The sequence below is a fragment of the Trachemys scripta genome, chromosome 20, assembly GCF_013100865.1.
Source record: "Trachemys scripta elegans isolate TJP31775 chromosome 20, CAS_Tse_1.0, whole genome shotgun sequence".
Taxonomy (NCBI): domain Eukaryota; kingdom Metazoa; phylum Chordata; order Testudines; family Emydidae; genus Trachemys; species Trachemys scripta.
In genome coordinates, this window is record NC_048317.1 from 2,665,839 (window position 1) to 2,689,415 (window position 23,577).

The 23,577-nt window shown below is 56.0% G+C and overlaps 1 protein-coding gene across 2 annotated transcripts in view; it reads left to right on the plus strand.

The window, feature by feature from the left end:
• Positions 1–11,070: 11,070 nt before the first annotated feature.
• CSF3R (colony stimulating factor 3 receptor) overlaps positions 11,071–23,577 on the plus strand; it is a 23,107-nt gene continuing 10,600 nt past the window's right edge. The window contains exons 1-10 of one of the 2 annotated variants that reach the window (XM_034754124.1): positions 11,071–11,333; positions 13,195–13,351; positions 14,568–14,867; positions 15,479–15,602; positions 16,515–16,702; positions 18,111–18,265; positions 20,068–20,221; positions 21,235–21,317; positions 21,674–21,887; positions 23,029–23,220. In XM_034754124.1, the coding sequence (XP_034610015.1) occupies positions 13,279–13,351; positions 14,568–14,867; positions 15,479–15,602; positions 16,515–16,702; positions 18,111–18,265; positions 20,068–20,221; positions 21,235–21,317; positions 21,674–21,887; positions 23,029–23,220 (1,483 nt within the window). In that variant the 5' untranslated portion in view covers positions 11,071–11,333; positions 13,195–13,278. The remainder of the gene's footprint in view (positions 11,334–13,194; positions 13,352–14,567; positions 14,868–15,478; positions 15,603–16,514; positions 16,703–18,110; positions 18,266–20,067; positions 20,222–21,234; positions 21,318–21,673; positions 21,888–23,028; positions 23,221–23,577) is intronic. The other variant, XM_034754123.1, reaches the window with a different exon arrangement.

Below are 23,577 nucleotides of genomic sequence, written 5' to 3' on the forward strand. Positions count from 1 at the left end.
ACCACTTGTTTTGCCTGCCCTTTCTAAAGGCCCATTCATATCAATTGTCCTTCTGCTGGGTTTGATTTATGGACTGTGCTTTGCTGCACTCCTGCATGGTGCTGGAAGTTGCCAATACATTTGCAGAGAGGAACTGGCTACAGGGTGGACCCTGTTGTCTGCGATGACAGAGTGCGCACACTCTCTTTTGCTGAAGGGCTGGAACAATATGGTTTGTTTGAATAAATCATGTCGGGTGGCAATTAAACATGTCTCCCAATACATTAGAGAGCCTGTACTAGGAGCGGCACCAGGTTTTTACACTTAGATCTTCCATGTTAAGTGACTGGCAATATTTTAATTTTTTATGGAATTAAAAAAACCCTCTTTGGGGAGTCAGATTCTTGCAGGCAGCTGAGCTGATATGAGCAGGCAAATGTACTTTATACGGCTTAATAGCAACGAGCCCCCCGAGGGGCCGAGGAGCATGTCTGAGGAAGGAAGAGATTGAGGAACATTTTGAGGGATTTTCTGTGCAGCTCTTCCCTGGCTGCCGACCCATGAGTCGGGCCCTACCAAATTCACGGTCCATTTTGATCAATTTCATGGTCATAGGATTTTTTAAATCATAAATTTCATGATTTCAGCTCTTTAAATCTGAAATGTCCCGGTGTTGTAATTGTAGGGTCCTGACCCAAAAAGGAGCTATCGTGGGGGGGTTGCGGTACTGCTACCCTTACTTCTGCACATGGGGGGCAGGTCGCATAGGCAGGGGAAGGCATTGCCCCCTGCTGTGATGCTCCCTACATGCAGCTGTGGCACGCTTTTGGGGCTGGGGGCGAGCCGCAGGACTGTGCCAGTGGCTGCAGTGGGGTGGGGGGGTCTCTGGGCTCCGGCAGGGCCTCGGGCGGAAGGGGCGGGGCTGAGGGTTAGCCTCCCCCAGCCAGTGGTTCACGCGCTGTCCACGCTTCTGCGCTGCTGCTGGCGGGATCCTGCCTTCAGAGCTGGGCGCCCGGCCAACAGCCGCCGCTCTCCAGCCACCCAGCTCTGAAGGCAGCGCAGAAATAAGGGTGGCAATACCGTGACCCCCCCAAAATAACCTTGCGACACCCCCCCTCGCATCTCCCTTTTGGGTCAGAATCCCCAATTTGAGAAACGCTGGTCTCCCCGTGAAACCTGTGTAGTAAAGGGTAAAAGCACACAAAAGCCCAGATTTCACAGGAGGAGCCCAGATTTCACGGTCCATGCCGTGTTTTTCATGGCCATGAATTTGGTAGGGCCGTACTCATGAGGAAAGCTGTCGTCGGCAGGGCCAGAGGCTCACAGGAGAGCTGTGCTGAGCCCTCTCAACCAGGCCGGAGTCTACAGAACTCAATTCCTGTTCAGGGCACCTACTTCAAGGCCAGATTTTCAGAGGTGTCCGGTGTGAGCCTGGTGGACAGGCTTGGCAAAGAGCTCAGCACCCAAACCCTTTTGGGAAGCGGATTGGGCCGACTTAAGCCTGCAGTGAACCCGGCGTCGTGAACCCCAGAAAGGAGGGCTGCGGATAACGGAGAGGCTGGCTCCAGGGGGCCAAAGGAGGCTGTGTTTGGGAAAGGACTAGATCACCAAGACCCCACAAAGGGGGAGTTTTGTTTTAAGAATTCTGGCCTCTTACTCGTTGCAAGGAACCAAGAGGGAACTGGGGGCAGGGCTAGCTCAGGCCATGAGGGGGCGCTCTGGGAAGACCCCCCAAGCCGCACAAGACAATTGCAGCTCAGGGTTTGTGCTGGGTTCCGCGGCAGAGGAGGGCCGATGTTGCAATGATGCCCAGTCCTCACCTTGGTCCTGACTCATCCCTGGCCCTCTCGGGACTCTGGCGGGGGACACAACCAGCCCCCTTGGCTGGGGGAAAGCTCGCGGGGGACACAGCCAGCCCCCTTGGCTGAGGGAAAGCTCGCTGCAACGTGGGGCCTTTGGGGGTCGGAGCAGCCAGTCTCCCCTCAATGCTGGTAGCGCCTAAGGAGGCTCCTAGAATCCCAGCCAGGCCGGGGCTCCGGGGGTCCGGCTCAATTGGGTCAACACATTGGCCCCCCCCGGTCTTCCAACCCCCCGGCTCTTTCTTCTCTTTCCATCACTTGTCATTTCCCTGCTGCAGTGAGGGCACTTGGGGAGAAGATCCTGTTCCCGGAGCCATTGGTGGGCCCGCAGCTGGGCGGCCTCATGCCACTGGGCATCTTGAGCCGTCAGGCCGCGCCTCTGGGCCCTCTCTGCACGGCCTGTGGTTTCTCAGCAAGCTGCCTGGCTGGCGGCTGGGAGTCCGGGCTCCAGCGGCTGACCGTGGAGACGTTATTAATGGTGCTGTTCCGCGGGGCGGTCTTGATGTCAATACACTAGATCAGAGTCTGTCAGCTCCACGCTAGCGGCGAGGGTGTCAGGGGAGCAGGGCAGAGATGGTGGGGATTTAATTACCTGCTTAGCACTGAGCGATGTGGCTGGGGGGGACATGTTTACAGTCTCTGCCCTGGCCAGCAGCCCAGCCGGCTCGTAGCCCACATGACCCCTTCCACACGTCACCCCTCACGCCTGCCCTCTGCAGCAACAAGTTCCCATCCCTGTGCATCCCAGAGACACCAGCTGCCATATCCAGGGGGCCAGCCCTGCCCTGTTTCTTGCTCTCCCTGGGTCATCGCCTACCGTCTGGGGGGATACATGCTTCTTCGGCAGCCGGGGTCTCAGCTCAGCAGCTCCCACTCCTCCTCCCTGAGCTCAGCGTTCCTGCGCCATGCAGGGGTACTTCGCGGCTCTGCATGGGGCTGGCATGGCGACCCCGACAACGCTGGGTCTGTGCCGTGCACCTCAGCACAGTAGCTTCCCCTGCTGAGAGGGTGACAGCTGCCAGGGGACGCAGGGCTGTAAGGCACAGCCCAGGCTCCCTCCCAACCCTGCCACTCCGGGGAAGTGTCCCGGGGGCTATGTGCTCCCCTGGCATGGCTGTGGGCAGAAAGGCTGCAGAGCGGCTGCCTAGCCGTCCCGGCACAGATTTACAGGTGGAGGCCCAGGCAGAAGAGGTTCTGGCTGTTTGGGGGGAAGGGGAAGCCCAACCTGGTGTTCACAACCCAGACACCTCCTGGCTCTCTAGGGATCTGGGCGGGGAAAGGGGCCGCAGCAGGGTGGAGACGTGGGTCCTGGGGCCCTGGGGATGGAGGGGCAGCCCGGAGCAGGACAGTTACGCTTTCTGCAGGCGTGGCCGAAGCTGTGGGGTCTCTGAGGATCCCCGGGGACACTGGGATCAGGAAGGCGGGGCGAGCGGGACGGGGTGATGGTGCTGCCCCTCCAAACAGCTCTGCCTTCCGCAGCAGCCTGTGCTCTGAGCAGTGCTGGGGTGGGCCCAGCTGCCATTCGCTCGAAGCTTTCAGGCTCGGTTACCAGACGGCACCCACACATGGTAACTCTGGAAAAGCCCTGAGGAACAGCCTCGGCCACTTCCTCTTTTGGGGTTCCCGCTCTCGCTGTGTCACGGGGCAGGGAGCCAGGGCATTGTTGTGTCATTGACTAGGAGCCTGCCGTTCCCACCAGCTCTCACCTTCACTTCTCCAATTCCACTGGGCGGCCCTGAGCACCCCACTCTGCGCTATGCTGGTGGGGCCCAGCGCCCACCACTGGGTGCCAGCCGGCCCCAGCCACCAGGGCTCACCTTCCCCTCTCAGAGCCAGCTCCATCCTTCCCCTTTGTGCCAGGCGCCCAGCGAGGGCCCCGGTCGATGCCAGCCACACACGGGGCTGCTGGTTCCCAAAGGGCCCTTGTCTGCTAGAAGCCAGCCTGATGCCCGGGCCACGTCACAGAGCACCGTGCACTGTCACTCAGCGCTCACTTCTAGCCCCTGCTCCGCTCGCACCTGGGACGTGAGCGCTAGTCTTCGCCCTGCCACACCCCACACTGCAGGGAGCTGAACCGGGCCTGAGGCAGGGTCCCGCACTGCCCGCTGGGAGGGAGCAGGGGGAGATTCTCAGGAGCAGACTGTGGCTGCCCCAATCCCATCCCTGGAGCAGCTAGTAACTGTGCCATTCAGCCCCCATCCGTACCCACCCCTCAGTAACTGGAGCTGCCAGGGGTATTACTGGGGACGTGGAAATGCCTGTGCCGCTGAACCCCACTCATTGGGGCCTTGGGTCTTCCCCACACCCCTGTTAACTCCAGCCTCTGGACTCTCTCTCTAGGGAAAACCACGGTGCCAGGCATCAGGACCCCGTTGTGCCAGGCACGGACCGAGCAAGAGACAGGCCTGCCCAAAGAGCTCCCAGTCTGAACAGCCCAGGAAAAGGAAGTAGGGTGACCAGACGTCCTGATTTTATAGGGACAGTCCCGATTTTGGGGTCTTTTTCTTATATAGGCTCCTATTATCCCCCACCCCTGTCCCGATTTTTCACACTTGCTGTCTGGTCACCCTACAAGGAAGAATTATTGTCCGTTTTACAGACGGGGATCTCAGGTGCAGAGAGATATGGGGACATGCCCAAGAACCCACAGGGAGTCAGTGGCAGAGCTGGGAAAGCTCATGTGTACTGGCACCAAGACCCATCTCAATGGCTGGACCACAGACCAAAGGGGCAGAAACCAGCACCCCAGAGCATGCAATGTTTGAGCAGGGCAGCATCCGGGACCCCATCAGACCCACTGCCAGAGCTGGGGGACAGCCAAGACCATGGGGGGCGGGGCAGGGGGGCCACAGGAATTATCAGGGCCGGGAGAAAGGGAGAGAGGAGGGCGTCAGGGACCTATTGGCAGCTCAAGGAACGAGTCACGTATTGGCACGTTGCCCCCGGGGGCGGGGGGAGGGAGCGGAGCACCGCTGGCTTCAGGCAAGAGGAGTGGGGCTGAGGGGCTCCAGTATGGTGTAAGATCCAGAACCTAACCAAATCCAAAGCTCAGGTGCAGTTCACTTGCCCCCTGCTAAGACAGGACCCCATTTCCACCCTTTGCTGGGGATCCGAACCTCCGTCAGCTCCCCAAGGCCAGCCCCTGAACATGTTGAACGGGCATTGGCTTCCCAGCACCCATTGGAGCTGCCAGGCTGTTGGGGTTGGGCTCTCGGTGTACCCAGAATACTCAGCACTTCTCTGGCTGCAGTTCTCCCTCGCACCGAGGGTTTCGGTGACGCCTTCGGCCTGCACACCACGGGGTGACCTCCAGGGTGTCCCAGCACCTGGGCATGGCCAGGCTCAGTTCCCCCCTCTTGGCCCTGGGACAGGAGGGGAGCAGCAGCTACATTTGTTCTTAATCCCATTTTTTTGTTTGTTGCTTTCAAGCAGCCCCCCTCCCAGGTTCCCACGGGGACACGCGTGTCACCATAGTTACAAGAAAAGGAGCTCCCACTCTCTGCAGTAAACAGGCTGCAAGAAGTCAGGTTTCCGTGGTAAGATGCTCGGGTTGCTACACTCAGGGAAGATGTTGCAACCACAGCCTCTCCTCCCCATCCCCCATCTGCTCCTGCCTCTGCGCCCATCACTTGTCCATCACCGCTGGAAAAGGCATGGGGTGAGACGGGCATCAATCAGGGACGTCGGAAGGGCACCCAAAACATGAGGAGAAGAAAGAGGATTTCTGATTTTTTATCAGACCTGCCAAGGCCGAAGTACCCTGGTTCTCCCCCAAACAGACATCACAGGGTGCCCCTCTCCTATGCGTCTAACCCTGGGCAGCATGCCCACACTCCCCACAGCTATACATGGCCATCGAGATTCCAGCCGATGGCTCTCATTGCACTTGAACTGGGGTTGGGACCATCTTTTTGTTATGTACCGCACCTAGCACAATGGGGCTCAAGCCTCTAGGTGCTACCTCAAAGTAAATACTATCACCAGTCAAAACTACTAACAATGACATCTGTCCGTCAGGTAAATTCTTGCCAAGCAGTACGTCACGTTGATCAGTGTTGTGTGAATCCTCCCGTATAACAAGAGACTACACTGATGATCCTAGAATACGCCAGTTTACAGCAGATTACTGGACCTTTGTTGTACAATGCTGTTGGTGTGTTTTTCAATTTTTAGCAAGGTATGTAATGAAAGACTTTATTGGAATGCATGCGCTCAAGGGGCCAGAGTCTGCAGTGACAGACACGCTATAAGGACTAAAAGCTAACAGAAATGAACCTTCTGATGCTCATTATAATACTTAGTTCTGCCTTGAGTGCAGGGGATGGGACTAGATGACCTCTTGAGGTCCCTTCCAGACCAACAATTCTATGATTCCAACATTACATTTGAAAACTTTAACCCCTACAAGAAGAGATTTGTGCACTGGGCTTGACTCACGGATGGACAATCAGCATGCAGAGCAAGTGCTGAGGGGAGCTTGGCATTTCCCATCTTGGAGCAGTTACATTTGCCATGGTATTGCCCATTCTAAACCCAGAGAATTCCAACAGGACCATGGCATGCGTCCATATCACGGTGCAGTAAAGATCGTGATTTGAATGGTGCCCATTCTGGAATGGCTCTGCATTTTTTAAGCTGGCCCCTAACAAAGTGACAGCAATCGGCTCCCAAAAGCACAGGAAGCCAGAGCAGTTGCCATTTAAATATGGCTACAAATGTGAGCCGGTGTCCATGAAAGGGATTGCTCAGGCAGGGGATGACCTGTGGAAATCAGACGGAGCAGACACCATCTCTGCAGACCTGGCTTCTCACGATGCACCATGCACTAGCTGATTGGTGTTCAGGGATTGGGACCAACTGCTGAAGTCTGGAAGGAGGGTTTTATTTTGGAAATGCTCTTCATGCAGGAGCCCTGGGGACAGCTCCAGGCCAGTCCCACAGCTGATGGGAGGAGCAGCTCCACTGCTGTTAGCTAGCACACGGTTTTTGCGGCAGGGTCCAGCAGCAGCTGCTAGGGCGATCCCTTCCTATAGGCACGGAACCTGCTCGGCCCTACCAAAATAAAGCCACCACTGTGAGCGGCAGCAGCAAAGTCAGGCTGGGGAGGGGTTATTTACTGGAAGGTTTATTTATAATCCCATCCCTGAACTCCATCTGCCAGTCTAGCACCTGGGCTAAGCTGATAATGGCAGGGAATGGATTTTTGGTGGCCTGGGCGGGGGAGGGAGCTCAGGTTTATTGAAGCCCCAGCGTAGGCTGTGATGTTCCCCCGCTAATGGGTGGGACGCAAAGCAAATCAACAGGGAGGAAATAAGTGAGACGAATGAATGTAGGGCAGGATTGCTGGTGCACAGACCGGGACTTCCTCTGGCAGGAGATAAGCATCTGATAGCTCCAGCCTTATCTCCCTGCCTCAGCCCCTCGGAGCCCCCCGCCCGCCCCTGGTAACAGTTCCATAAACACTCAGCCCCAGAGAGTGGAAGCCAGCAGGAGCTGAGCAAGATAGCACGGAGCCATCGCTCTGCTTACTGGTCTCAGGCTGCTTTCCAGCAGGGCCCGGAGCTCTCGCTCTTGAAATACAAGAGACAGATCAGTGCAGCACAAAGGGGACTCAGCCTCTCTCCCCAGGAGCCCCCCACCAGAGCGGACAACGCTCCCTACTCCCTCACAGTGAGGAGAGTGGAAAAGGCTCTCACTCAGCGAGCCACCACTTAAGTCCCGCTTCAGCCCACAGGGCTAGGCCCTTGTGCTGCTGGATGAATGGATTGTACGGTGGATAGAAAGCTGGCTAGCTCGTCGGGCTCAACGGGTAGTGATCAATGGCTCCATGTCTGTACCAAGTGGAGTGCCCTAGGGATCGGTTCTGGCGCTGGTTTTGTTCAATATCTTTATTAATGATCTGGAGGATGGCGTGGACTGCACCCTCAGCAAGTTCGCAGATGACACTAAGCTAGGGGGAGGGGTAGACATGCTGGAGGGTAGGGATAGGGTCCAGAGTGACCTAGACAAATTGGAGGATTGGGCCAAAAGAAATCTGATGAGGTTCAACAAGGACAAGTGCAGAGTCTAGGATGGAAGAATCCCATGCACCGCTACAGGCTGGGGACTGACTGGCTAAGCGGCAGTTCTGCAGAAAAGGACCTGCGGGTTACAGTGTACGAGAAGCTGGATATGAGTCAACAGTGTCCCCTTGTTGCCAAGAAGGCCAATAGCATATTGGGCTGTATTAGTAGGAGCATTGCCAGCAGATCGATGGAAGTGATTATTCCCCTTTATTTGGCACTGGTGAGGCCACACCTGGAGTACTGTGTCCTATTTTGGTCCCCCCACTACAGAAGGGATGTGGACAAATTGGAGAGTGTCCAGTGGAGGGCAACAAAAATGATTCGGGGGTTGGGGCACATGATTTACAAGGAGAGGCTGAGGGAACTGGAATTGTTTAGTCTGCAGAAGAGAAGAATGAGGGGGGATTTGATAGCAGCCTTCAACTACCTGAAAGGGGGTTCCAAAGAGGATGGAGCTTGGCTGTTCTCAGTGGTGGCAGATGACAGAACAAGGAGTAATAGTCTCAAGTTGCAGTGGGGGAGGTCTAGGTTGGATATTAGGAAACACTATTTCACTAGGAGGATGGTGAAGCACTGGAATGGGTTACCTAGGGAGGTGGTGGAATCTCCATCCTTAGAGGTTCTTAAGGCCCAGCTTGACAAAGCCCTGGCTGGGATGATTTAGTTGGTGTTGGTCCTGCTTTGAGCAGGGATTGGACTAGATGACCTCCTGAGGTCTCTTCCAACCCTGATATTCTATGATCCTATGAGAGGCAGACACAGCAGTTGTTTGCGGCAGGGTGATGCATGAGTAATGTGCCGCTAACGCATATCAAGTAAACAAACACATTACAAATCCCATAGTAAACAGCTGTTTGCACAATAAATGCTACCACTGGAAAGGTCACCAGTGCATCATGGGATTGGGCAATACTCTGTTTACACAATCGCTCCCATACTCCAGCTCAACAAATGCAATGTGCTTGTAACACGGTCTAAGGGATGTGATGCTGCCCTAGGATGTGTGAGTGAAACAACAGAGAGGTTTAAAGCGGAAATGTTAAGGTCTAGGAGCCCTCACCAATGCCCTGTCTCAAACATGGCTGTTCCCAAGAGGCAGTTAGCACCCAAAGTAGGTCACAGACCGCTACAAGTAAAGGATTTGTTTCTAGCATGTTTCTAGCACAAAAGCCACCACAAACTAGCACCTTCACTGGTACAGAACATAGCACCGCCTACACACAGAGAAGTTAGAGAAAAACATCAAATCCTGTTACCAGAAAGTTGCAACATAACATGAGTTAATTTCCTAGAATTCAGAACAATAACAGACAAGAACCCAAACCAGGAAGAGACAAAGCAGGCTGCTCCCTAAAATAGTGAGGCCCAACTCATTCCACTTTACAGTAGACTGGTTCTTTCCAGACCAACTCCAATTGCACACTTCCTTGCAGAACCCCCTAGCCTGAAAGCAGGACCAAGGAAAAAATCTGAAATTTAAAGTGACAACCTACAATTTTAATACAATTTTCAATAACCACAGTTGGATATCTCAGCAAAAAAGGCAAAACTATGAAAGGGCCCAGAAGATAACCCCCCTCTGAGCGCTAGAGGGGCCCTGCTAAGGCAGAGTTAAGGGTTATTGTGTTTCTGTCTCGTCATTGCAGTAACTGAGCACCTCAGAAACACTGCAAGTGTAGCCTGTGTGGGGAATCAGTGTTATTCCCATTTCACGCCAGGGGCAAGTGAGGTTCACATGAGGAGAACCACTGAGCAGAGAATCCTCCCACAGTGCCAGGGAAACTGGCTGAAACTGTAATTAAACAGAATTCTGAAAGGCCTAGATGAACGCGATCCCACAAGGACAAACCAGCCCTGCTCCGTAAAGGAAAAACTGCACTTCTTCAATCTACTAGAGTTCTTGGAGAGGGAGAATCAGCTAATGTAGTTGATTTGGACTTTAAATAGCTGTTGACAAAGCCCCTCGCAAGCGGCTGTTAAGGAAACAAAATCAACCCGGGGCGCGAGGCAGAGTATTGTCATGGGTCAGACACTGGCGAAGAGGTGGGATACAAAGGATTAGATGGCCAGTTCTCACCATGGCCAAAGGGAGCCCCGAAGAACTGGGCAGGACTTGGACAGGTGAATTCTGGAGTGAATCCCAGCAGTGCCATAGTCAAGGCTGTGTCTTGATTTCCACTTCAATGGCACCTGAACTGCACCCCACATCGTCCCGGGGTGAATCAAAGTCAGCAGCGTGCTCTCCTGAGCCCCTGGGGCCTTTGGAACGGAGTTGGCTGAGCACATGCTGTGCTGGGGGGAGATATGTCCTCAAACCCACGGGGACTTTGCGGAGGTGGGTCTCCCCTTTTCTCGGCAGCCTTTGCAAGGGCCCACTCACTCGTCACCTTGGGGCAGGAAACGCTGTGTGTTTAGAAAACGCCAGCTGAGCTTAGCGGGCGGGTGCTGGGTGGGCTTGGTGGCCTCTGATACACAGGTCAGACCAGATGATCAGACCAGGTCCCTTCTGCCCTTAAACTCTATGGCTCTGCGACTTGGAGGACCCTGTGTCCCAGCACACGGCCGCTCCACCAGCTCTTACTGGAGAATCCTGGATTTAGGCCTTCCCCATTCAGTCTCTGCTGGGAAGGACCCAGGAGCAGACCCCAGGGAAGATCAGGAGTGTCACCCAGGGCGGGCCGGGGCAGCACTCACAGTAGGGACCCTGGAGGGTTATTCTCCGGTGTGGGGTGAGGGGACAGCTGGCACCAAGAGCTGTGGAAGGGCCTGCCCATGGGAACAAAGGTGGAGACTGGGGGATGGCGGGGCTCTCCCCGACGTGCCACTGGCTGGGCAAAGCCCTGGAGAACATGCAGCAGATGAACAGGGTGGATGTGAGCTCTCAGCATGTAATGCTGCCTTGAACGGTGCACTGGGCTGTACAAACAAGGGCACTTAAAGTGCACGTCCAGCCCCTCCCAAAGGCTGCGCTCTGCTCCAGGCCCCTTGGAGGCTGTATTCCCCCTGCCAGCCTCTCAGAGGCCGAGCCAGCCCAGCTGGCTCCACCAGGTCACAGCAAACCAACCCATTATTGCCCCATCCCAGGCGCTCATGGACTCCCTTCAAAGCTTGGTGGGCAGGGGAGGAGGATGAGCCGGGAGCCCTTTCCCCAGCCACTCGCTGCGTGTGATGTGCTCCTTCCTTCCTGCCAGAAAGCCAGGCAGATACAGCCTGCGGGGAAGCATTTTGCAATCACCTTTTCTGAAAGTCAGAGCAATTAACGGCACTGGTTGGTGAGTTGTTGTTTTTTTTTCTTTTTCTTTTTTGAGGAACTAACGGTGAAAGCAACATGTTAGAGAAGAGCTGGAACACTCTGCTCTCCTGGGAGCCAGGGGCCGGTCCTGCGAGGGAGCAGCGAGCCGGAGCGTGCCGCACGAGGTGCTGAGATGAGGTAAGGGATGGAGCTCGTGCTGGCTGGGTGCTGACTCAAACTTGGGTTGTACAGAACCTCTGATGGGATCCCGCTGCTCTGGCTCGGGTCCATCCTTGGCCAAAGCTGCTCGGGGTGGATCGTCCCCCTTTTACCGGGCAGCAAATGATGCGTTCTTGAGAATCTGGGGGTCCCGGCGTTCAGCACCGTCCTGCTGCTGCGGGTCAGAACCATTCAGCAGCTGTTTCAAGTTTGCTTTGGAGCTGTGAAGTGTTATCCCCGAAACTGAGGCTGTCCGCAGCTCGTTTCTCCGCAGCGGGGTGGAGAGACGGAATAACCCGTTCTCACACACCACCGAGCCAGGCTCCCACACCAGTGACCCCCTGCCCAGGGGCTCCTTTCGTGGGACTCAGTGGGGCAGCCGGATCTCCAGCCCCAATCCTGGTGAGAATTGGCAGCAAGGAGCAGGTGAGGGAGTCAGAACTTGGGACCCAGAGCAGAGGGAGGGGTGAGGAGGGGGGAGTACGGAGGTGCTGGGAAGAAGAAACTAAAAATAGTTTAGAGGATGAATGGACTACAGAGGAGGGGGAGGCAAGATCCCAGTGGCCTGCAGTTGTGGCCTGTCAAGTAGGGAGGCATTTCCTCACTCATTCCTTTTGTAAGACTATAAACAGCCCCAGCCGTGAGCCACCTTTCACGTTTCTTTAAACCCACTCACTGGATGGCATGGGAGGTGAAACCATCCCGGCACCGCGAAGTGCCACATCTGGACACGAATGCGGCCGTCCCTTCTCTGCAGGAGCCGGGGGACCTGGCTGCCTTGAGCGAGACTGAGCGAAGCTCTGAGCTGGCAGCTGGGGTCGGGCTGGAGGCCGAAGCCTCTCCCCACGCATGGGGCTGGTTTACTCCCATGGTGCTTTCCCATTCTCTGTGCTCTTTGCCAGCTCAGGCAGCACCAGGCTCGGGGGGGTGGGGTTGTTCCATGCAGTCTGGCAGCGCAAAGGTTTGGTTGTACAGGCGGCAAGTTCCTTGGAGCAGCAGGGACAGGCTCTTACTGCGGGGGCACCTACACGGGAGCGAGTTCCCGGCCTGGATGGAGACTCACGCTTGCGGGGCTAAGCGAGCGTGTTACAAACAGCACCGTGGGCGTTGTGGCTCTGGCACGGAGCAGGGCTAGTCTGAGCTCAGACTTGGGGGCGGCAAGTCTCTGCCTGAGCCAAGGAGCAATCGCTCGCCCTGGGCATCACCACACCCACAGCCACTCCAGTTACGGTGTTTCCCAGGCTGGAGGGGACTGGAGGGGCTGCGTGAATGTGTTTCTGACACAGAGAGGTGGCCTGAAAATGGGCAGTGACAGGCCGCAGGCACCACAAGCCTTGTGTCCTATGAGCCTCTTCGTCCCAAACGTACTCGATGGGAACAGCTGGAGGGACGTGGAACACCCTCATGTCCCACGTCTGTATGTACCACGGGCGAGCACTGAGAGGACCCATCACATGCCACCTCCATCTGTAACATGGGTAGCACCAAGAGCATTTGCGCTTGGCTCTGCTCTCCCACGATGTGAACTGTGTGGAAACGTTTTGATGCAATTAACCAAATGACTCAGGCCAAGGGAGAAATTCACAGCCTCAGGGGGCTGGTGCAAAATGAAATTTGCTTTGTGAAATACAAATGTAGTGTATGTGTCAGATTTATCCCTGTTAGCATGTGTGTCCATGTTAGATAGATAGACGGGTGGGTGGGGGGTGGAATGGGATAGATAGATAGATAGATAGATAGATAGATAGATAGATAGATAGATAGATAGATAGATAGATAGATAGATAGATGAACCCAGTACATTTTGCCTGCTATGTAACTCAGAAAGTCTCTCATGTAGGGTTGTACCAGGCCAGGTTAATCTGAGCACACTCCCATCTCCACAGCCATCATCCCAGGCCTGTAAAGGAGACTCAGCCTGTGAATGCAGATCATGGCCACGCACTGGAACTCGATGCTGCTGGGATGCTCCACACTCTTCCTTCTGCTCCTGGGAGGTGAGTTTCAAAGGGACGTGGTTCCCAGCAAGGAGCTGGGAAATCCCTGACTCCGTACAGATGCACTTGAGGTCAATTCTGTGGCCAGCATGGAATGAGTTTTGCTAGTGTCCATCCCAGAAACGGTGCTGCCTGGCAGTGGAGACAGGGGGCCAGGCAGTGACGGTGTTGGGGACTAGCCTGTCGGAGAGGTGGCTAATCCAGGTCAGGCTGGAGAAGAGTGGTGGGACGTTCCCCCTACCCTGGCGGTACCGGACCCTGGATCTGTAGATAAGTGGAGAATTTCCCATCCCAGGGCCTTTCACCAGCCACAAGTGAAAATAATAGATCGATGTCTCAGGGCTTTGAAACTGAAGAGCCCCACTGAAGTGACCATGGCCTGAGCATGACTCAGCCGTGCTCCATGGGCGATGCTCCAACAAGAGCCCAAAAGCAAACAAGGGTCTCACTCCTAACATGTGATCCTCTAGTACAGACCCCTGAGCCCGGGCCCCATCCCAGTCCCACAGCCCATGTGGCGTCATCCCAGTCCCCCGAGCCAATGCTGGAGCTGCTGACGTCTCTGCGCTGGTACCCTTCACATTCTAACAAAGGGCGCTGTCCGCATGTCTGGCCCTTTGATTGTTCCTTTGCCATTTCAGACTCTAACGTGGCCCCTTGCTATGCAATGTGACTGCTCCTTAAAATCTCCATCTGGGGAAGAAAAATTCAACCTTAATGGCAGCAAATTTAAAGCTGACAAAACCAAATACTGTTTTCCACCATTAGGCTGTGGAACTCACTGCCACAAGGTCTCCTTGAGACTGAGCGTTTATCAGGATTCAAAACAAGGCTTGGACATTTATCTAGCTAAAACGACCATCCAGATTTGCTATCGAAAGGGTTAAAATTCCTATAACTTTGAAAGGGGTATAAAGTCTCCTCCTCCAGGGCATCAGCCAACCAGCAGGGGCTGGGGGAAACCTCTTCCTGAGGCAGGTTACCCCATAACTGCAGGGTTTTGGCACCACTCCCCCGTGTTGGAGATGAGATGCTGGGCGAGATGGAGCCCAAGTTTCTAAACACTGGGCTGGCTTTCAGGAAAAAAGAGTAACACGCTCAGGCTGCAAGGAGGAGTCCCTGGCCTGCCAGTGAAGGAGCAGGCCAGAGGGGCAGCCCCTTCTGTGCAGGCCTAGGGCCCTGTCACCCTGATGTGCTGTTCTCTTTCCCTCTGCAGGGGCCCGAGCCTGTGGCTGGGTAGCAGTGGACTCACCCACCATTCTCTTGGGATCTACAGTCACGGCCTCTTGCACCATCCAAAGCAACCGCTGCGGTGGCTTGGACGGTGAGGAAATCCAGATCACGTGGAGACTCGACAGCGAGTCCATGTCAGGGAGCCAACACAAGAGCGTTGAAGGAGCAGAAGTTTCCAATCTCACCATCAGCCATTTCAACCGAACCAGGGCCAAGCTGTGGTGCTATGTGGTGTGGAACGGCACCCCGCAGCGGATAGGCATGGCGGAGATCCACGCAGGCTGTAAGTCTCACCCTCCTCTGGCCTCGACTCAAAGGGCCATGTTTTCCTGCATGTGCAAATAGCACACCCCCTTCCTCCTGATATTTGCACCTGCATCCCTTGCCTTGCACTAGAACCCCTGCATTTGCACATGCAAATTGGGTTAAACTGAACTCTCAGTGGGGGCAGGTAATTAGGGGCCACCACCTCCTTTGCAGGCACGGTCACTTGGACTGCTCCCTCGGCCATGTCTCCAAGAGGCTGGCTGGATCTGGCGCTGAATACCTTCTCACTTCTCTCTTGCTTTGGCCAGGGAGAGATGAGGTGGGGGTTACTATTTCCTGGTGCGTGGGGGAGGGGAGGGCCGTTTGAGGTCCTGTGCAGGTTGGCAAGATATGGCAGCGGGGGGAGGGAGAAGCTTGTGCCATTGCTGTCTGGCTCGGGGCTCCAGGGCGTCAGGCAGGTGTTTCCTCTCTACATGTTCCAGGAGAGTTCTACAACCGTAGGTAGGTACATAGTTAACGGACACAGGACCAGTCGATGGTGCTCAAGGACGTGCAGCTGAACTGCCCAGACCTAGGAGGTCCACTCAGCGCATCTCAGATCCTTTCTCCCCATGGCTTTCTGCCTAGATCCACCATCGAAGCCTGAGAATCTAACCTGTATGATGAACCTCAGTAAGAACAGCCTGACGTGCCGCTGGGACCCCGGGATGGACGGACACCTCCCAGCCACAGTGACTCTGAAAAGCTCCAAGTAAGTGATAAGCCTCAGCCCCATGCATGGCCTCCTATCCATCTGCAGGGCCATGGTCAGGCCTCTTTGCCCATTGCACACCGCGCATGGAGAGCCCTAGGAATTAGAGGTGGAAAGAGGCCCGTTTTGGTCCCCTCCTCCCCTTTGTACCCAGCAGCAGCCGGTAAAGCATGTTCCCCACAAGTATCTAGGGCTGTGTCCCGTCTGCTTTTAAAAACCCCAAGCAATGAGGCCTCCAGCGTGCCCTCTGCCGACTGTTTGGAGGCATCTGTGCTCCGGGGGATACCACATCTTGCAGGCTGCTCGGTACAAGCCCCTTGTTGCTTTCCCTCGCTGTGTCCTTTGGCCATACAGTCCCAGGGCTCAGCGTCACCCTCTGGTACCTTGTGCAGCTGTAATTGTTCAGAGTTGTGTGCCGGAACGGGCTCCCAGAGCCCCGAGCGGGACCAGATTGCCGCACCCCCTATGGGCCAGTTTGAGAGCTCCTGACACCACATGGCAAAGTGGATTATAGGCACCCACCATAGAGCAAACTTAGAGCCACTGAGACTTGATTCCAGCCTCGCCTTGATACCGGCCTCTGGGATTGCACCTCAGAGAGTCGCTGCCGGCAGGAGCCCATCTTCTCGACGAGGCCAGCCTTGACCCTATGCCAGCAGTCCGGCTCAACTTACTCAGCTTAGCTCTCCCTTCAAGAACTGTATTTCCCCTGCCTCTGGCCTAGCTTTGGGTGTTACTCAGAGGGTCCCTCTGCACCTGCACAGAACCTGGATTTCCGTGTCCCTGGGTGTGCCCACTGGGCGCATGTTGAGAGGAAGGTGAGGCTGGTACCTCGGGCCGATGGGTCTCCAGTGAGAACACACAGAATATTAGTGGGGACCTACAGACTGACCCTGTCTCGTTCCACTGCAGGAGCAGAGGCCAGTGTGAAGTTTCCCAGGAGGCGATCCCAGACTGTATCCCACAAGGCGGCCAGAACTACTGCACCATTCCTCGCAGGTCTCTCCAGCTGTACCAGAAAATGGACATCTGGGTGTCAGTCCAGAATGCCCTGGGCACAGCTGAGTCTGAGCATCTGTGCATCGACCCCATGGATGTAGGTGTGTAACGGAGCTGGGGGCTTCCTTTGTAGCTACCTAAAACAGAGTCTGGACAAAAGAACTTAGAGAGAGAGAGAGAGAGAGAAGGAGAGTTCGTTCTGTTAAACCAAGTCCCATTAAAACGCTTTAGATTATTAGGTCACACTTTATTTTAAGGTTCCATATATACATGGTTTCCAAAGGGTTAATGGAGGATTACTAGCTGTTCTAAGCCGGTTACAGATGTTAGCAGGATGTGTTATAGGTGGTTACAAGCGTCTCAGCACAAAATGTTATAGATGGTTCTAAGCAACCTGTTGACTGACTGGTCCCTCTAACAGGTGGTTAACCATTTACTGAGCTGTGTGTAGCTCGAACGTTTGTCCCTTTCACCATCAGCAGTTGATCCAGTCAAAGATATTACCTCCCCCGCCTTGTCTCTTTCATCAGCGAGTCGTTTATTAACCCTTTGGAAACTACCGAGCAATGGAACCTTCCTATCAAATACAATGGATCATTATTACTATTATTTTGCTGTTTAAGGGCCTGATTCGAAGCCCATCAAAGTCAGGGCGAGTCCTTCCATTGACTGAGCAGGCCCTAAGTGCTCAATTCTGCAGGTGAAATCCTCACCCTGTTGAAGCCACTGGCAAAACTCGGATATGCTGTATCAGTACCGGGGATTTCTGTTACCAGAGCCCCGGGCGTTGGGCGGAGGTGGCTAAGTAGGAGTTAACCCCCAACATCCTGGCCAAATTCCCATGCAGTCGTCATAATTGCTCACTGCATCCCCCCTCCAGGCGGTTTTGACTGATGCAGGATGATGCTTCTCGCCCTGTTCTGAGCTGCTGCACAGAGCCGCACTGCTAAACAGCGGCTGCATTTCAGCCCAGCATCACAGCACTAGTGGGGTAATTCCTCTCCAGAGGGGAGAGGGGGATAAAGTGCATTGTGAGGATTCAGGGGGAAAGACACACTAGGAATGTCAACGAAAGGATTAATTAATGAGTTATTGTCAATTATTAATAATAATACATTTCCCTCAGTCTCTGATTGGCCCCTTTTCCCCTTCTGTAATTATGGATCAATCTCCCTGTAATGCCGTGAGGCTCATGCATGGGAGACTGTTTCATTTCATTTGCATATTGAATCCAACTCCTTGTCGGATTATTTCTATTTCCCTAGGTCTTTTCATGCTGCATTTTTTTAACCATTTATTTTTCTTACTCCCCTCGCTGGGGCTTAAAGCCAGAGCCAGGATTAAGACTAACACTAAGTCCGATCAGACAGATGGCTGGGATCCCCCGTGTCTGGCACTCCCACTGACTGCAGGAGAAGGTGTGCAGGCAAACAGCGAGTGGGGTCAAGCCCTGGCTGTGTGCTTTGCCTGAGCCCCATCTATCTCTCTCTCTCTCTCTATTCCTTGTAGCCAAACTGGATCCCCCTGTCCTAAAGAGCATCCAGTCAGTCCCTTTCCAGACTGACTGCATCTCCGTGGCCTGGGAAGTGGCTCCCACCAGCTCCCACATAGAGCAGCAGTGTGAGCTCCGCTACAGGACCCATGAGGACCCTGGATGGACTCTGGTGAGTGACTGGCTCCGGGAGAAGGGGGCTGGTGGGGTATAGCGCCATAGGGCTGTGTTCTTTTGGAGGAAGTATGGTCTAGTGGCCTGGGATCTGTTCCTGCCTCTGTTTCCGTGGGGGGGGACTGAGAGCCCCTCATTTTCCCCATCTGTAAACTGGGAGATTCCAGCTGCTCTTCCAGCCGGCTCCTGAGGGGAGAGGAGTGAGTCACTGGCTTCTTTCTCCTGTTTGGAAGGAGGGAAGGAAACCTCTCCTGTCCCCCTCAAGTCCCCACTCCTATAATGCGCCGTCTGCGCCTCGATTGTAACCATTCAGCATCCTTCCACTCAGGAGCTCCATGGATAGTCCAGAGATTTACTCTGCACTTCCAGTACCTCCGTTTGACCCCCGGTCCCCTCGTCACCAGGTTCGCCCCACCCCCTGGTGCCCACTGCTGATGGGGCACAGAAGAGGGGCAGCCTGCTGGGCACTGACGGCTAGATTTCCCGAGAGCTCAGGGCTGTGTCTCCAAGTGCGCGGCGCCCCCCATCAGAGCCAAATTTCCCACCCTCAGCAGCTCCCATTTTGACCCCGATCAGATTTCCCAGAGCTCACACCCAGCCCTCTGGGCTCTTTGGACAACCGGGCCACTGGCTTAGATGCCACAAAGGGAGTTGAGCACTTGGAAATCTGGGGTGACGAGGCCTCCTGAACACTCCAGCCTACGGGGGGCGGGCGGGGGGGGGGGGGGGGGGGGGCGCCCCCCCCCCCCCCCCGCCGGGGGGGGGGGGGGGGGGGGGGGGGGGGGGCAGGCACCAGCCACAGGGGCCAAGATTCTCCAAAAGTAGCTCGTGATTTTGGGGCCTGGATTTTCAGAAAGTGCTAAGCAGCCACCCTCTGAGACTCAGACCCCTTTAAGGCATCTCAGGTGGGTGACTCCAAATCACCAGCCACTTTTGCACCAGTTGGGGATCTGGCCCACGGACCCCAGTGGAGCGAGGCTGAGTGCCTGCCCCCCCCAAGCAGAGGCCAGAGCAGAGAGATCCAGGCCACACAGCCTCTCGGAGCCACTAACAATCACACCTTAGTCTCTGCCACTCCAGCCCCCTCAAGACATCTCCCGCCGCCAGCTCGTTTCCAGAGCTGCTCCCTGGCAACCTGCGACACAGATTGCCTTTGGAGATGTCCCTCTAGTTTGAAGCAGCCCAGTTCCCTTGTTTAGATCACAAGTTTCCTGGGCTGATTCTCCCCTCCCTTCGGTGTAACACCCCCCACCCCGCCTGAAAGGCCTGGGGTTCCCTTGGGGAGCGTGCGGCGCCAGGCCCCTGGAGCCTGGCCCTGGCCTTAAGGACCAGGGCTCTCTGGGCGCAGTTTCAGGGACTGATTCCCCCTGGGTCTGGAGGCTGCATTACTGGGCCAAACCCATCTCCTGGCCGCAGTGGACTTTGCCCATCAGGTCCCACACTCTGCATGTGACTCTTCTTTTCGGACCCGTCTCGAGTGGACTGGGCAGCTTTGTCCACAGAGGGGGTGAAAAAGCTTTTCTGGGAAGGAGCTAGAGAGAAGCGGGGCCGGCTTCCCCCAGGCCTGGCCCCTCACGCCCTCAGTTACATCACAAAAGGCTGCCACAGCAGAACGGGTTGTCAGGGGCTACCCCAGGGAGCTGTTCGCACCCACTTCGGCACACTTTGCCCTAGTGTGAATGGTGCACGGGGTGCAAGCCGGACGAGGATCGGGGCCTCGACCCGGCCACATCTGAGCAAGAGTCCACATGGGGTTGCCTCTGAGAGCTGCCAAACGATGTTGCTTTGCTTTGCAACCAGGTCCCCAACATTGTCAGCCCCAACCTGAAGACCCATCACTGCGGCTTCCTGTTTGGGACGGATTATCGCTTCCAGATGCGCTGCAGGCGGGTCACAGCGATGGGCTACTGGAGCGAGTGGAGCCCAGCGTGGAATTTCATCACCCACGAGAAAGGTGGGTCCTGACAGGGGGACCAGCCACACCATGGTACCACCGCACCGGCAGGGTCTGACTGGCTCAGGCTCAGGGACCCTGGGCCTGGCTGAGAGTCCTTCCCATGCCAGGGCTGCTGGGAGGCCCCTGCGTGAAACCATTCTCACTGCTGCCCCATACACCCACCCCGGCAGCCTCAGCAGAGAGACCACAGACTGAGCCCTAGGGCTGGGACCCCACAGCGTCCCTAGTGCTGGTGCATTGTGATCCCACAGCAAACCTGGGTCTGTGGCTTTGCTGAGTGACCGGGCAGGATGGAAGGACAAAGTGACACACACAGCGCTTGGTGATGCTGGGGAGGGCAGAGGAAAAGGCCCAGAGCTGTCTGAGGGCGTGGGGTCCGACCCCTGCTTATTGGCGTTTGCAGTGGGTCTCTAAGGCTCCCCGTGCTGGGAGCAGTGCCAATTTACAGCCCTTGGCGTGTGGGTCTGGCCCACTTCGCTCTCCCACGCGGCCTGGCTTCCACCCTGGGGCAGGTGTTGTTACGAGTGTTTATTTGCTGGGCGATGGGCCAGCTCGGTGCACAACGAGGAGACAAGGGCTCTGCCCAAAGGTGCCCATGATCTATGTGCTGCTCTGCACACAGGTTTGGTCCCAGTAAAGCAGTGTCCCTTGGGGTGTGATCTTTTATCCATCTGTTTATACTGGGCTAAGGGGGCCTTGTCCTGATACAGCTATTCCTCTTCTCCTACACGGAGAAACTAACCTGGCGTCAGGCACCTTTATACCAAAAGACCCACCCACACGGGGGCTGTTCCGATGTAACTGCCCCGGCAGAGTTCCAGTGGTACAACTTGTGACTGTAGACCAGGCCTAGGAATGGGGCTTGCAGCTGAAGAAGGTGCAAGACTGAATTTTAATAATGTTCTGATCCACTGAGACCAGCACATCTGTGTTGGGTCTGTCACATCTGTACCGGTAAAGGGCAGCTGTGAAGAACGGGTGAAAGAAACCCCTCCTCTTGTGTGTTCTAGCTCCTGCAGGGAAGCTGGACGTTTGGTGGAAGATGACGCCCGTGGACTCTGGGAAGAGAGCGGAGGTTCAGCTGCAGTGGAAGGTGATGCTGGACATGACCCTAACAGCAGAATGCACATGGGGCTCCTTGTAAGACGGCCCCTGTTATTACACACGGCTTGTCTGTGGGGGAAGAGGCACGAGAGCACTTAATCATGGGGCTCGCTGAGACTGTCACAGCCCCGTATCTGAACTCCCTGTCGGTGTGCTGGGCTCCCCATTGCTAGGACAGTCTGCCTCATCCTTCTCTCCCCTGCCCCAGGTGTTTCTATAGGACCCATCCCTCTACGAGCCAAGCACTGAACATCATAAATCACCCCTGCCTGGTGCCCCACAGGCTCTGGTCGCCGGCCGGGGTCCCCGCGCTAACCCAACCACTGTTCTCCCCACTCTGTGCAGGCTCTGAAGCAGAACGAGAGGAATGGCAGGATCCTGGGGTACTGGGTCTCCCTGAATCCCAGACGGAGAAATGTGGAGCTCACAGCTGTCTGCAACACGACAGAGAGGCAGTGCAGTTTCTCTGTGCTGGCTGGGGTCAGGAGAGTTTATCTCGCAGCCTATAACTCAGCAGGCGAGTCTGCAGCAACAGAAGTTATCTTCCTTGAGAAGAAAGGTAGGGGCTCGCTAGACATCTTTGCAGTCTGTTCAAAGCAGCATGTCTCTGAAACCCTGAAAGCCCCTTCAGGTGGGCTCCGCTCTGCAGAAACCCTTTGATTTCTCAGCTCGGCTGCACTTGGGCTAGGAGCCCTCCCTGTCGCGCCTTTGTCTGGCTCCAGGAAGTTGGACTGTCTCTATTTGGTCACTGCCCCAGTAATCAGTAGAGGCACTTGCCTGTCAGAGTGTGATCTCTGGGCTCCTCAGTGATCCCACAGACATGCAGCGACCCCGCGATGGGCTCTTCGGTGCGTTCCTGGGCTGCAGACCATTTCAGGGGAGCAGGGGGTGAAGCCCGGCAGACACCACGCTGGCCCAGGAGCGTGTTTTGGCTAACGAGAGTGATTAGATGGAGGGCCGGCTCCTCAGCTGGTGTGACTCAGGGTGGTTCCACTGGCGCCAATGGAGTGACACCAGTTTACACCAGCAGAGGAGCTGGCCTGTAATCTCTTAACCATCCTTTTGAACGCAGGGGCGGCTCCATGTATTTTGCCACCCCAAGCACGGCAGTCAGGCAGCCTTCGGCGGCATGCCTGCGGGAAGTCCGCCGGTCCCGCGGATTTGGCGTACCTGCCGCCGAATTGCTGCCGAAACCACGGGACCGGCAGACCTCCCGCAGGCATGCCGCCGAAGGCAGCCTGACTGCCACCCTCATGGCGGGCGGAAGGCCGCCCCCCACGGCTTGCCGCCCCAGGCACACACTTGCTGCGCTGGTGCCTGGAGCCACCCCTGTTTGAATGACAAGAGAGCAACTAATGGCCAGGCCTGTGCACTGAGCAAGGGGAAGGTGTGAGACCCCAGACCAGGCATTGAATCCTGACATTCCCATAGCTGCTTGGCAAGAGAAGATGCTTCCTCTGCTCGCAGATTCACAGGCCCCACTCCCTCTCCGCTAGCCGAGGCGGCTGCAGAGGGTCCATGGCCTCCTCTGGTTTTACTGACTCCGCGGTGAGCTCAAAGTGCAGCAGCACCAGCTCTGCTGCCCTTCCCCCGCTGCCCCTCGGCTTCCCCCATATCCCACACACAGCTTCTCTCACCCCTCCTGCCTCCTGGGGCTGGGATGGTCTGTGCCTGATTGCATTGTCCCATGCTGTTCGCAGGTCAGCCCCTGGCCAGGATCCACACTTCCCCCTGTGATGAGCACAGCCTCTGGGTGCACTGGGAGGCGCCCAGAGCCGCAGCCACTGGGTACATACTTGAGTGGCGCCAAACATCCTTGCCGGGGCCAGCCAGCCGCAGCGGGAGCTGGCAGATGGAGCGGAACAGGAGTGCCACCAAGGCACTAATCCGAGGTAGGGCGCTAAGGGGCAGGCTTTGGGCAGCAGCCTGGGGTGTGGGGGGGCAGCAAAAGTGGGTGCCTGGCCTTTCGCCCCTTCGATTCACTGGTCCAAGGTCTGTCCACAGCACACGAAACCTTGGAGGCTGGACACCTGCCAGGAGGGGATGGCAGCACTCTGCCGGCCCGGGCTTATGGGGGGCATCCTGGGTTGTGTCTTCTGACCCCCCATGTTTCTGAACTGCCCCTCAATTTTACAGGTCTCTGCTCTGTATCCATCCTGCAACACCCCCCCATCTCTGTGCTGTATCCATCCACCGACCCCACCCCGTCTCTGCTCTGTATCCATCCTGCAACACCCCCCATCTCTGTG